At 43.1% G+C, this 15,009-nt stretch overlaps 1 protein-coding gene across 1 annotated transcript; it reads right to left on the bottom strand.

Moving 5' to 3' along the window:
- Positions 1 to 656: 656 nt before the first annotated feature.
- On the bottom strand, positions 657 to 12,758 carry ankha (ANKH inorganic pyrophosphate transport regulator a). The gene is made up of 12 exons (XM_008290794.1): positions 12,378 to 12,758; positions 10,925 to 11,141; positions 10,564 to 10,682; positions 10,232 to 10,315; positions 9,944 to 10,114; positions 9,628 to 9,762; positions 8,840 to 8,932; positions 8,668 to 8,760; positions 3,712 to 3,841; positions 3,461 to 3,584; positions 3,165 to 3,264; positions 657 to 1,567 (listed from the first exon to the last, which is right to left on the bottom strand). Exons 1-12 carry the CDS (start codon positions 12,471 to 12,473, stop codon positions 1,436 to 1,438), a joined length of 1,494 nt encoding a protein of 497 aa, XP_008289016.1. The 5' UTR covers positions 12,474 to 12,758; the 3' UTR covers positions 657 to 1,435.
- Positions 12,759 to 15,009: the final 2,251 nt, after the last annotated feature.

Below are 15,009 nucleotides of genomic sequence, written 5' to 3'. Positions count from 1 at the left end.
TGTTTTTTTGTTTTATGACATTTTGTCTGTAGGAGATCTAACACAGAGCCAAACCTCACCGCGGTCTGACAAAACATTAAAAAACGTAGGCCGACATACTGCAGATAGTTTTGTCTGTGAAGGACGTTTGTGGCAAACAAAAGAATAATCTGTTCACACGTATTATCTAAAAAAAAAAACAAGATATTTTGTTATTTGGTGTCAGAACAGAACAGGGTTGTCGAGTCACTTTCACCAAATGTGCATCAAAGCTTCAGTTTGTGGCAGGGTGAAGGTTAGCATGGTGTCGCTTGAGTACTTTTGTACGACTTGGGTACAGTTTTTCAGCGGTGTCTGGACTTCCAACTAGAGCTGCAATGAATAACTGATCATTTGTCAGCTATACAATTGCCTTTGGAGTAATTATTTAAGGGAAAAAAAAAAGTCAAAATTTCTCATTCTAGCTTCTTAAATGTAAATATTTTCTGCTTTCTTTCCTCCTATGACAGTAAATCATCTTTTCAGACATTTGAGCAACCGTCTTGACCATTGTTACCATTTTCTAAGATCTAAAAACTAATCGATTCATTCAGAAAATAACCAATAACTAAAAAGCAAAAGTTAGTTGCAGCCCCAAAACGAGAGGGTGAATCCAATTCCAGTTAAGCAAAACGGGGTTAATAATAAAGCAATTTATTTTGCCAAATAAGAATGCCTATACAGTATATACAGTACATACGACAGCCTGAATACTACCAGGAAAATGCTTGGCAAAACAAAAGTAGATCGACTCCCAGACTGCATGGAAAGTGAACAATCATAATTGTATTCTGTAACACGCAGTGATATAACGAGGGATTCCTGACCCCTCTGGGCAATTAAATATACACAATGCATTACCTATATAAAACAACAATAATCTGTACACCATTGTATGTAAAATACGATTGCACAACCCAACAAGTCCCACAACATGTCTATATTTGAATTCAAGCAAGGCCTTGCCGCTTAATCTTGATAAAATAACATAAAATAATGAACTCTGTATTTTGGCAACTCCACTACCACTCGACAGACGTCTCATTCTTGCCGCTGAGGAGGAAGAGTTCTCCTGTGTCGATGTTTCCCTTGTTTACCAGTAAACACATGATAATGGTTAATACACCTGCTGATGTGATGGTGATGATGATGCAGACCTATGCGAACTGTTGAAAAGGTCGGAAGACGTATTTACACAGATGGATGAACACTTGGAGGTGCATGGCTTTCTTTACAGTGTGCGTTTTAATGGTGTGTAGGTCGACATGAAGAAGACCTCAGTTCTGTCTGAGAACCTCTGAAACCAAAACCACTCTCAGGTCCTCTCTCCTCTCCAGCACCGAAGCTCCCGGCGGTCTCCTCTTCAGCAAAGCTCCACGTTGAGGCCGGCGTCACCTCCCCCTCCTGCTGCTGGAGCTCACTCCTGCTCCTCCTCCTCCTCTTCCTGGAGCTCCTCGATGGCGTCCATCTGGGTCCTGGAGCAGACCTCGCTCATCGGGGCCGAGTCCTCGCCCTCCACCACCAGCTCGTTGGACATCTCGTTGTTTTTCTGTGGCGGACCAGAGAGGAGGTAACAAACAAAAACACACAATCTGTGAGAGTCCAAGGAGAAAAGGTACTGGAACAACCAGAGATTAACAGTGCTAATCACAAACTTGATAAGCTAAAAAAACACGATCTGCTGGTACAAGTTGCTAGATATGACTCATTGCAAATTAAAATGTAAGGAGGTCCATTTTGGGATCTTATACAAGTTAAAAAAAAACTCATCACTCTGAGCAAATGGCCCATTAAATACAGAGTTGTGTGAATTAAATACAACAAATGTGAGCAGCAGAGATGTGGCAAATGCTTCAGTGTTCTTGGTATTGACAGAAAAGTTTCCTCTTTTTACTTTTTTCGGCTTTCTTGATGAGAGTTACAAGAGATTCTTGATGACGTCTGTGTCCATTCAGTATGAAGCTACAACCAACGCAGCACAAAGACTTTAAATTAGTGGGAACAGCTAGCTTAGCTTAGCTCAGTTCAAAACCCACCTACCAGCACCTCAAAGGCTCACTAACTAGCACATTAGATCTATTTAGTTTAATCCGTATCATAAATGTGTGAAAAAGGAATTTTTATTTTTTTATTTTTTTTTTACGGGGAATCAAGTTCCAGATCATTTTTTGGCCGAACACAGTGACTTCGCTGTGATGTTGCCGAGCAACCAGCCGAAACTCCCGGAGTTCTCGGTGTCCGGCCAAGAAATCGTCTCAGAAACTCAATTAGTCACTTTTACAATCACTTCTTTGTGTAGATTAAACAAATAAACTGTAACGTATTAATTAGTGAGTTTTAAAGACGCTGCCAGGCAGATTTCGTTTCCCCTTGTTACCAGTGTTTTATGCTAAGCTAAGCTAACAGGCTGCTGGTTGCAAGTAAAACTATGAAATAACACAAACTTCCCAAAGTGTTCACAGCACCTTTACAAAGTAAGAAAGAGAAACTTACAAAACTGTCTAAAAATGTTGTCATTTTGGCACAATGGATGATGCATTTTAGATTTCTTGGGCTAACCAATAAATATTAATTCCCCCCCACCCCATCAATCAGAGACACACTCAGTAAGTGTAGTGTTAAAGCTGCTCTTTATGTTCTCTGCAACGCCATTTTTGTCCTTTAAATGCAATTTTTAGTGTAAAAGATGGCCTTTTTTTTTTAGCTTTCACAGCCAAAACATAGACTATCTGCAATGAAAGATGTCGACAGATATTTCTTTCTTGTGTATTAATGAATTACTTTCCTTATTCAAACTAATTCGTGTACAGTCACTTTGCACCACTAAACCATTTTACCACCTTATGTACGTTAGTTGTTGTCAATACGATATTTTACTTTATCTCAGCATACTCATGTTTAATTTTAACATTTTTTTAATTTATCCTATTTTAACTATTACATGTTGTTGCTACTGTTCTGTGTCTAACTGCTCTGTGTGCCAGGGGACAAATCAAGTTTTTTGACTCGAATTGAAAACTAAATGGCAGAATTATGAATGGTGATGAACATAGCCGGTTCAACATGGCTGGGTACTGATCTGTAAAAGGCACAAACTAAGGTGTGTACTCTCATGTTTGCAATGACCTCAAGCCAGGTGTGCTCACCTGTTGTCGATAAACATAGCAGGCTGCTATGGCAACCATTGTTGACTCCCCTATGAACCCGGCTAAGAGGGATCCGACCCCGAGTGTGGCCCCGTGAACCCTGAAATACAAAAGGATTGTGTTAAAGTGAAGCCGTTCAGACTGATTATTTTGAGTAGAAGTGAATTCTGGTCTGTAGTGCTTCAGTAATAAAACAGGAAATCACACGTACACATGACACTGTATTAAACAGCAGTAATCCTGAGTCCCAGCGCTGACCTGTGTGAGCCTCAGTGTTCTCTGAAGTGTTGACTTACCCCATATAAGGCAGCACAACTAGACTGGTGATGAGGACAATGATGCGGAGAACCGAGCTGGGGGCCAACACAAAGGTCTTTTTCAGGGTCATGAGCCATCCAGTCAAATGAGCCCGAACAGTCACTGCAAACACACACACGAGGAAACATCACCCCACTGGTCCGAGCTGCAGTTAAAGCTACAGCAGGAAGGGAAAAAAGAATCCGGCTGGGCTCTGATGTTGAATAACAAACGTGATGGTGCGTCTTACCTGGCAGAGGAAAAAAGGAGAAGATTCTGAGCGGGACCACGCACAGCTCAGCGAAAGTGTACTCCACTCCAATGACATCAACCAGGATCTTCTCTGACACATGAGGCGTCCAAAACACCACAAAGCAAAGCTGAAACAAACGACAAGCAAATGATTTTTTTATTTTTTATTTTTTTTGCGTTCGCCGCAGCACAATAGAGTCGTCCTGCGCGCCTCATTAGATTTCATTACTTCATTAGCTCAAGGGGGTTTGGGATTGAATGCGGGCCTTTGAAGCTCACATAAAGCAGGCGAGCGGACAAACAGATGACAGACAATGTTATTGTTTCTGGAAGCAGTTGGCGAGGCACGTGCAGCATCACCATAGAATCTCAAAGCTATTAGCGTGCGATCAGAACGTTAGGGGGCGTCAACGCAAGTACAGGCTGTCTGATCGCAGCATGAATTATACATCTATTTGTTTAAAATTCTACAAAGACTACTTCTCTGTGATCCAGACCTGCCTGGAGATCCAGAAAAGGTGTTTCCTGAAGGTGTGCCGGTCCAAGTTTAGCTGCACGTGACTCAATCTGCTGCTAAAACTGGCGAAAGCTGCAAGTGCTCCAGTTTGAGGAGCGCTGCTGCAGAGCTCACTGACTCCTCGAGTGTTGCTGATGCAGCGTCAGCTGTGAGCAACACTCTGACGATTTAATCGTCAATGTTTCATCTGCTGGATATCTGGCACTTTGCATATAAATAAAGGGCAACGCTGAAGCATCTGCCTTCCTGCTCAGCCCTCCTCGTGTTCTGATCTTGTTCACGTAAAGGCCTCAGAGTCCACTCCTGCTGTCCTGCCTCTACAGTTCTCTGCACCTTTCCTTTATGTTTCCACCATATTTCTCAATCAATCAGACTTTATTTGTGCTGCACTTTTCATTTTACTTTCCATCACACACACACAAAGCAATAAATCAGTTATTAATGGAGGCCTCAATAAAAACAGCAAACACTGAGGAAACGCTTTCATAAATAAAGCTCATAAATTTGCAATGAGGAAACACCACAGGCAGGATTCAGAACAGCAAAACCAGATAATACTAATAATAAAGTGTGCACAAAAGATGGAGCAGACTAAAATGTATAAACAAATAATAATCAATGAAAAGCCAGACGACGACAACGCTGGGGGTTCGGTGTGCTTCCCTCTGGTCCTCAGGAAGCCTTAAGTGGCTATTAGTTGTGACTTTAGGTGTAATTAAAAGGCCGCTACTCCTCGTCCTTCAAATCTCGCTCTAATGCAAAACAGCAGCGTGATCCTAACAAAGCTTCCAGTCTTTCTAGCACTTGTACCTGCTTTCCAGCCGATCTGGGTAACTGCCTTCTGTCACATATCGACATGTCAGCCCACACTGTAAACTGTATATGTTGTGAAAACAATGCTGTTTCAGCATCTGGGCGAGAAGGTGACACAGGCGTTCTAATTTCCACCAAATCCTCACTATGGAAGCACAACACTGACTGTTTACTGATCCAGTGTTCAGTGTTTTCCCCAATTGTTTACATCGGTTTAAAAAAAATGTTCTGGATAAGATAAATAGATTTAGAAATGCACAACCCAGACTACTCTCTCCATCTGTAGTCACACTGTGGTCTTGAGCAATGTCCTGTTCATAGCACTGTCTGCTTACACATCATGAGTAACAGCCCATCAACACTGAAGTTATTCCCTTATTTAACGTATGTCAAACAAATAAGAAAGCCATTTTGATGAAGCTTTATGTTGGCTTATACCTGCAGCCTACATACGATAGGTCAGACAATCAGTGTCCTTGATTATTAATCATTTATATGTCAGCCATAAAAAAATAAATCACATTAGTCGACTCCTACAGAACAATCGTTGCGATTTAGGTCCTATTGTTGTAAAGCCACACTAAACCCGTCTCAAGTTCAAAACCACAGGCTGCTCTCTGTACTGTCTCTCATAGCGACAGTTTAAGAATGACAAACTGTACCGGTCTGGTTTCAAGACCCGCCATTCCACTGCAACACCACTGCTGTTAGTTATAGAAACACCGACCGCAGCAACAACTCTTCTCCTCTTGCTGAACTTGTCAGCAGCCTTTGACACAATGAACCACTAAACTCTTGTCTGAGGGCTGCCTCAGAGGTTAAAAATGGCAGGACGAAGAGCCCAGGGGTCACTTTCCTGACTGTAGAGGTGCAGCAAGGATCTGTGCTCGGCCCCCTTCTCTTTTCTACTTCTCCTTTGGACCGCTAGTCTGCTCTCATTGCTTCCATTACTGCAGCTCTATCTGTCACGCCGCCTTCAGCTCGGCCTCAAAGAAGATGAATCCAGTCAGTCCTTCCGTTCAGCGCAACATCAGCATTCAGCTCGGCTCAGCCAAAGTCTGCGAGAGAATCTGGACCTTGCGATTGATGACAGCCTAACTTCCACTGAGCGCGCTTCATCTGTCATGTCACTTCTCACTATATAACATCACAATTACGTCTCGTCTGAGCCGCGTGCTCATCTGTCGACTTCACTTCTGCGCTGCCAGCGAGCACAGCGAGATCTCTGCAAATACGCACATCTGGTCTCAACCCAGCCAGAAACAACTCGTCCCTCTGCTGGTTTCCATTGCTTGCCACTGACCGGCTGTTTCTGCAGAGTGGCCACTAGCTCAGCACCCACCTCCTCACACACCGGGTTTATGGGCCTCCTCACTCTGGGTGATCTGCAGATAAACGATGACGAGGCCTGCTGTCGCTGCGAGTCAGCCAGCAGAGCCCCTCACTCTGCCTGTCTGTCCACATTTATCTGCTTCTGTCTCGTCAGAAAAATGCAATTTGCTCTGTGTTGCTTCAACCTTGTGGCATTTTGTGCGAGGAGGAACGCAGAGTGTTGCGGCGCTCCTCTGTGATCGACTTGATTCATTTGCTTGGGACAAAAGGGTCGGCCAAATAAATTGAAAAAGAAAAAAGGAGGAAATGAGATACGATAACGCACAATACAAGATAGATATACACTATTTTCAGCATCTCACTCTTGATGAATTGCACCAAAGCCTTAGATGTGGTTTGTTACTTTGATCCCCTGAACCGAGATTTGAGAACGCATTACTTGTGACTGATGATTTCACTTGGTATCACCTCACCAGCTATCATTACATTAGCAATAACTAATTTGTAGGGCTCAAGTGAAACCGCCGTCTCCCCTGACTCAGCTGTGGTTTCTCTAAACAAGGTGACACATTCACACTCACTGCTTCGACATCCTCGACAAAGTCTGTTTTCATAAGATGAGACGATCTGTTACAGAACATTTTTGTGCTAAAAGGCACTCCGTCCCGTGCTGTTTTTCTTAGGCTGCCCTTCCCTGATGTGAAATCAGAACAAGTCCGAGCACGAGGGCTTGTTTTCAGCGCCGCAGCAGTCCCTACCTATCTGCCTGCACACACCCTCGTGTGCATGTTTACAGCTTTGGGATTCCACATCTGGTGTGCCATTCTCCTCCTCCTCCTCCTCCTCCTCCTCCTAAAAAGACCCAACCTTTGCCACAAACTTCCTGTTTTTCTTATTCGAGCAGTTAAAGACAGCAAACTGGGGCAAAGGCAGCTAACAGAAACTCTCTCTGCATCATTGTAATAACACTGAATGGAAGGCAGTTGTGATGAGAAAGACTGGGTCACACGGTGTTCTTGCTGATCTACTGGCCTAATTGTCCTAAAATTTAGCTGAAAAAAAAAAAACAACCACCCTCAGCAGCAGCACTGTACACAATGTAACTGCAGCACTTAGCAGAGCAATGTACCTGCGAGGGGCTTTTGGAATGTGTTAACTGATATGTTTTATGTGAATGCCTATTTTATTAAGGCTGGGTGGGAGTGTCGGGAGGGACAAAAGCCCCTTAGCCTCTTCACAAATTCCACCCTAATGTGTCTCCCTCTCTGCCTGCAACCTGAAACCACTACAGGATGGCGAAGGAAAAGTACATTCAGTCCGCCTGTAACTAAGTTATGAGCCCCCATCACTTGTGTACAGCTGCTAAAGTACAGCAAACCATCTTAAATATGTGGGCTTCTTAAAGAACTTTAAATATCTGTTTTGCTGTTTGACAAAGCAGTTAGGTCCTGAGAAGATATAGTGGAAAACTGCCGTTGGCGAGTTTTGCAAAAAACTGTGTCAAACATGTTTCTGCATAACACTGGACCGGTTATGTCAGTCTTAGATATGAACTCTGGCCCACATACATGATGTTCTAATCTGTGATGTAGCAGGATTAGTGAAAAGGTAAACAAAGCAGATGCCAGCCAGGGTTTTGTGTTCGGGGCGGAAAGTGTTCTACGTGCCGATGAGCTGTTTTTACACTTTGATCCTGGGCTGCTCACGATCTAATTTAAATCGGCATATACAAAAAATAGACCCAAAACCAGCCATAATGCAATTAGTGCCATAAAGACACATGTTTCTGCAGCAAAACTGGGCTTTTGTGTAGTAGGTTAGGACATAAGTGGTGAACAGCTGTAGGAGAGATCGACACCTTACACTGTAAACTAATACTCTGCAGGAGTGTGGCTGCCCATTATAATTACGAACACTGGAGCTTCATGCACGCTGTATCAGGTAACAGTGGGAGCATACAGAGTCCCTAAAGTATAGCAAGGCCAGAACATAACAAGAATGTTTCAGTTTTTATTTCAGCAAACCTTTACTGAGTAAACTGAACTGGCCTCGTCCTTACATTGGTTGTTTTGTCTGATCTTGTTTCTATCTAACACAAAAAGAAAAAAGCTGCAAATCCTCAAGGTAGAACTAAAAGTGTTGACCAAACTGATTATCAAAGTTGCTAATTTTCTGTTGATTGTCTGATCATTTTAGCTCTAGAGAGGACTGTTTTCGTCACAGACTACATAAAGAAGCCACAGTGTGAGAGCATAACCCAAAAAAAACCAAAAAAAAACATCCTCATCTTACCGTGAGCGACAGCGCCAGACAGCAGAATGTAAACTTTTTAATATGCGACTTGGTGACGGGGCTGCCAGCGTTCAGCTTGTTGCTGGGATTGTTCTGTCAATAAGAGAAGCTTATTAGTGGTGTGGACATAAACAATTATGTGTTAGTGCCTCAGTAACGGCGTCTGGTTTACCTTGTCAAAGGCAGGGTACACTGCTCTCAGCTCAGTCAACCAGCCGTAGGGCATATGACCTACAGGGTATGTAGCTGTGAGCACGGCCACGGCCTGGAATGACAAAGACACGGCAGCAATAAGTCATCGGCACGCCGCCACTTTAATACTGAAAATACCACTCGCACCGCGCACAGCTAAATTAATAACAAGTGCCTAACAATAGCCGACAAAAAAGCAACACGTGTGCCTCTCACTTTCCCAGCGGTGAGCGTTTTTTCACAAGTTTATGATTGTAGAACAGCCTTGAGCTTGTTATTGTGTCCCCGGACAACAATGGGCCATGTCAGGCTTTACGCACCAACAGCAGAGCCATGTAGGAATGTTTTCACCCAGTGTAATCATGCCCTGAGTTTCACATGTACATGGTGAATCACCCAAACCACTGGCAGCCAGTGTTGTCAATGATTTCCAGTTCATTCTGGTAAACAGCTTTGTATTGTCTCTAGTAGTTAGGGTCTCTGTAAGCCAGAAAGCTCCAGAGGGAGTCTGTTAGCATCTGGCATTTCATCTGCAATAACTTGAGGGGAAAATTAGTCCACTGGCTCCCCATAGCTGTAAAGCCCCTTTTAATGATCCTGTATATCTCGAATACTACTCATATTACTATTAAGTAACTTGTGGCAGCTTTGCTAATAAAAGCCAGATTACACGTGAAAATAAAACCTCACTCTTTCTCAATGAAACGTGAAGGCTGGCTACTGTAAGAAATGACTGACTGCTGGAATGAAATTTCCGGATACACCCACCTCTGTGGCGTCACTGGTCCCCTTGAGGTCTCGGGACACAAAGAGGTTGACGATGGGTCGACTGATGCGCTGAGTGGCCAGGATGAGGGCCAGGGGCCACCAGAAACTCAGCATCTTTTTGATGGTGGCATCACCCTGCAGGGACCAAGATATAGCCAATAAATCCTTCTTGCTACAGTAGAATAACAAAATTCAGTGAACATTGTTCCGTTGGATGAGGTGGCTCAACCAGACAGTAACTCCTCATTTATTTCTGTTTCTGATTTCTGATTTTTCTTTCTGTGACAGTTGAAGAAGACAAAGAGCAAGCGCGTACCCCAACATCGAGCCCACTGGAGTCTGGGATGTTGTCGTGAATGTTACAGTAGTAACCTAAACCCACGATGCTGAACCGAACCAAGGCACCCATATACAGGGAAAGGATTGGGATGAGTAAAGGCTCCACACACTCCAGGTTGCTGTGGAGGAGAATGGCCACAAACACGATCTGCAGGAAAGAACAGCAGCAACGACAAGCACCAGGAATTAGAGACGGCAAAAACTGGCTTCAGAATGAATTAAACTCGTCTGCATCGAATTAGAGTCAATGAATGGATCTCATTACCTGGGCCACAACATCAGAGATGGAGGCTGAGCCTACTATGACGCTGAACTTGTGCTTGAGCAGTATTCCTGCATGAATCCATGCCTACAAAAAAGAACAATGGACAGAGAGGTTAGTCCAAGACACAAAGCGCACAAAGCACAAATGCTAAAAAACAAAAGCCCCATTTTCTCAACCACAGCTGGCTGACAGGATCTATAATGGGAGCGTCACTTGAAAACAGCATGAACAGAGGATTAAAAAAAAGCATCTATTTCTAGGTCAGGTGTTTAAATCCAAGCTTGCATGATAAACTATCTGACTGCTCGTGTAGAATAATCCCGTACACTCACCATTGCATCCAGCAAAGGGAATGCAGCCAGGTATAAGAACGCCTTTCTCGTCTTGTGCCCCACAGAATCATCCACATGGTGGAGCTTATTAATAATGTAGTATCCTAAATCTGTGTAAGCTATAGGATAAAAAAAGAAAAAAAAGAAAAAGCACAGGTGAGCAGAGGTGACGGTGGTAATCTCTGCCCTATTTTCGATTGTTTTGAACAGTCTGGATTGTGATTTCACCGCAGAAAGACAGAAGGTGTTGCAACAGTGAAACTTTAGGTTCACCGCGAATACCGAAACGTCACATTTTTACAGGACGCGGTTTAAGCACACTGTGTCATCATGTGCGCACAAACAACCCGTAAACACACACCTATCAAGATATGCAGGACGAACGCGATGGCCCCGGCCGCCACCATGCACAACACAGCCTTCCTCCGGTCCCGCTTGCTGTTGACAAACACCAGGCCCACATTCTTGAAGTCGCTCATGGGTCCAGTGAAGAACTTCATCAGGGAGTAGGCCAGGCCGTAGCTGGCCAGCATTTCCACTGAATCCCCTTTGACTGTGGCTATGCCCCGATTGAGGGCCTGGAAAAGACGTGACAGGGCGTGAGTGGAGAGGGTGAGGTGAGGCAGCACATGAGGGAGGAAAGAGAAGTTCATTATGACCCACATGATCACGACTTATCCCAACTTTATCTCTGAGCAGATGGCATCAGAGCCCTCATTGAAATGAACGCCTGACAGTCATCAACCAATTCACTGAGTAATTTGAAGGGAAAAAAATGAAAGAACTAGCTTCTTAAATGTGAATACTTTCTGGTTTCTTTAATCCTCTGTGATGATAAACTGGATTTATTTGGATTGTGTACAAAAAAAAAGCCATTTTTCACCACTTCTTTGACATTTCATAGGCCAGACAACTATTTAACTGAGGAAAAATCTTTAGTGACAGCCCTACCTGCATGTGTTTTTTACAGACACAGTAAAACAATCAGACTTTTGGCTGCTGTAAACTGTTAGGTAAGGAGAAACCAGCAGTGTTTTATCCCTGAATATACTTTTACCTTCAGACATTACTACTACAGCTGCCCCTTTCCTTTGCAGGACGCACCGTGTGCTATTTATACCAGCTAACAGAGCATTACATAAGCTTAATCCTGACATCTCCAAGCCTCAATGTGTTTTTTTTTTTACTCTCACACTATCTGCCCAGAGTCCCCTGAGTGTAAAGCAGCCACCAGATCAGTCATCTGGCTGGGAAATAACCGGAAATGTCCAAGCAGGAAAATATGAGAATTGCAGAAAAACACACACAAAAAAGGCTGGAAAATCTGAGCTTCTATCAATGTTAGAAATGATTCAGATCCACAGACAGGTGCTGCTAACAGTCAGTGCAGTTCATGGCAGCAGTGACGACGTTTGTGTTTGGTAAAAACAGAATAAACAGGGCCTTCCTCACAGAGAGAGGACTCCACACGCCTGCTCTCCTCCTAAATAATGTATATGAAGCCTAATGGATGTCTTCACATACCAGCTAAGCTAGCTCTAGCTACGACCCAAAAACAGCCACAAAATGTGCCCAAATCGGGCCGAAAGGCTCCGTGTCAGCTCGGCGAAAGTGTGTCGGTGCTTTCTGGAGCTGTAAATAAAAAAAATAATGATGCTCGCCGTTGACACACCGAAACACACTTTTCACCCAGAGGCGGAAAATTTCCAAATACAGCCTTTAAAATAGAGCCGCTAGCCGCCGCTAGCTAGAGGCGAGCTTGTTGTTATTGACCTAAACGTTAAAAACAGCGATAAAAAAACGAGAGCCGTTACCTGTTCCCCGAGGTCGATGGCAACATTGGTGATAGCCAAAGGCACCAGAAAGCGGATGAGAGGCCAGTAAGGGCTGAGAGATGGAAACTCCACCATAGTACAAGCCGGGATGACAGAGCGAGGGGCATCTGCCTCGGTCTTGATTGATTAAAGGGAAAATCAAAGCTAGAAGGCGGTCACGGCACCTGTGTTTCTAGCGAGATCAGGCGGATTAACAGTGAGCCGGGGAGCTCCGGTGGCGGCGGCGCTTCTTCTTCTGCTTCTTCTTCGCCTTCTTCTTCTTCACAACGCCTCGGTGCTGCTGAGAGGATCCGAAGGTCAACGGAAATTTCAGACCGGCGGCGCATCTTCCTCGCAAATCATCGTGGAGGGGGAGGGAGGGGGGACACAAGGTGACATCAAACGGCGCCGAATCCGCGGTGGGAGGCGTCCCGAGGTGAGGCCGGCGGAGATTCAGACGAGGCTGGTTGATCCGGGCGGGGGGTTGAGGGGAGGGGGGAGGCTGGCTGGCTCAGTTCGGTGGCTCCGCTGCGGACTGACTGCGCCTCTGAGCTGCGCAGTCCGGCTGCCGTCGACCCTCCCAGAGGCTCGAGACCGCTGTTGCCCTGCACGTGGGCCTGGCACCCCGGCCGTGACGTCAGCGGCAGGTCAGAACCACCGGAGTTTTGTTACGGCCGCACGCGACCTGCAGCAGAGCTTCATTCAGCGCGTGTTTACATCCAGACAACACGCCCGCGCGCGCGCGGAGACAGACACTGCAGCCTTATTGCTGCAAGTACAGGACGCCTAAAAGTGCCAAAATGTAAGTGGACCCTGGTTCAAGGGTTTGGTGTAATAGAGTCACATGCTTCACTTTTACATAACGAGTGCAGCGTCACACCGCGGAGCAGTTTGATCCCATAAATGTTTATTATGTCACAATGCACTCTTCCTCTAATGACAGTAATTCTATGCAGAAATAAACAGATAAACCCTGAGATTGCGTAATATTATGTAGGTGAATAGTGACACCTGGTGGACAAACGAGTGATGATTTTTAACAATTGATGAAATTGCAAATTTTCAAATTTGTTTTGAAGAAAAAAAAACTTTTAAACATATATATATGCATATATTTATTTTTACTGTTTTAGAATCTTTTTATTCTTTAAAATGTAAATATATGTGAATATATACTGAGATTTTTTTTCAATATATAGTGTTTTTAACAATTTCTGTTAAAAAAAATAATATGCATTATGTAATTTGAAAATATATCTACATACATATTTTTTAATGTTTTTTAAAACATTTTATTCATTAAAATAAAGGAAATAAATATGTAGATATGCTATACATATTAAAAATGTTAATTTTAAAAGTTATAAAAAAAAGTAATATATACACATATTTTTATTTTAATTGTACAATTTTATTTATTACAAAAAATTTAAACATTATGCATATATTGTTAAATAAATCTATCTTTAAAAAAATGTAAAAACTTTAAAAGAAATATACACACATATTTGAAACATTTATGTACATACTTATTTCTGATTTTACATTTTTTATTCTAATTATTTCTTTTATTAATCTATTATTAATACTACATTCTTGTTCTTCTTACTTTCTGTCTTATGGTATTGCATCTTATCGTATATGTACAATGTCAAATCTAAAAATACCATTTGTGCTCAAACAACTGCCTGAAGATTATGTTAAAGATAGTTATTGGCAAGTATTATTAAAATACAATGAGTGGACAGCAGCATCTAGGTATTGGCTTTATCTTCACATCTAAAATGTTTTTTTAAATCAGTCTCAGAAGAAGAAAGTTGCCCAGTTGACAATAATCGATTAATAATTCATATTCATTTAGGCTATTTTTAATTGACAAATCAATTACATACAGACCAGCATGTTCATCTGTAATGCCTTAATGCTCTGTGCTGAGGATCTGCTTTCACTGTGCTGCTGTGTGCAGCTTTTGTCTGAGCTTGAAAGTTTTGTTTGAACTTGGAAACCAAACAAACATCAAATCCTAACTTTCCATTGTGAGAGTTGTTTTTTTGTTTGTTTGTATCTGTTTTGTTCTTTCGTCAAATTCCTGAATTCCTTTGCTTACTTTAACCAATAATATGAGGAGGAGTTGTTTGTAAAACCCGCCCGGCTGCTGTCAAAACACAGTTGTTTGTGCCTCTGCCTGGTGCCTGAGGGAGGCTCTGCGGTGGTTTTAACAGTTGACACAGTATTTTACGAGCAGACATGCCTTTCCTTTGCAACTGTAACTCAAGTCAGATGTCAGGATCTCGTACCTGCAAGTGCACTTTGTGTGTTAAATCCTAAAGCTACAATATAACTTCTTTATAATGTCAGGTTTGGTTTATTACTCCTCCCGCTAACTGCAGGGCTTTTCATGATCATAAAGAGCTTTGTGGGCTTTTGTGCTGAAAGTAAACAATAAAGAAGTGCCTTTTCGTGCAGCCGGTTTGTGCGCTGTTACTGATTAAGTGGGTGGGATTCATGATAACAAAGCACAGAGTTGTGACCAGTGAATGTTGCAACAGTCAGTACCTCTGTTGTGTAAATGTGCATCTGTATGGAGCTGGTTCTATTTAGTTTTAGTAGAGAGGTGCAGTCTCTCACACTG

The sequence above is a fragment of the Stegastes partitus genome, unplaced genomic scaffold (assembly GCF_000690725.1).
Source record: "Stegastes partitus isolate 25-593 unplaced genomic scaffold, Stegastes_partitus-1.0.2 Scaffold696, whole genome shotgun sequence".
Taxonomy (NCBI): domain Eukaryota; kingdom Metazoa; phylum Chordata; class Actinopteri; family Pomacentridae; genus Stegastes; species Stegastes partitus.
Note: the sequence above shows the minus strand (reverse complement) of the source record. Positions and strands in the feature narration are given on the sequence as shown.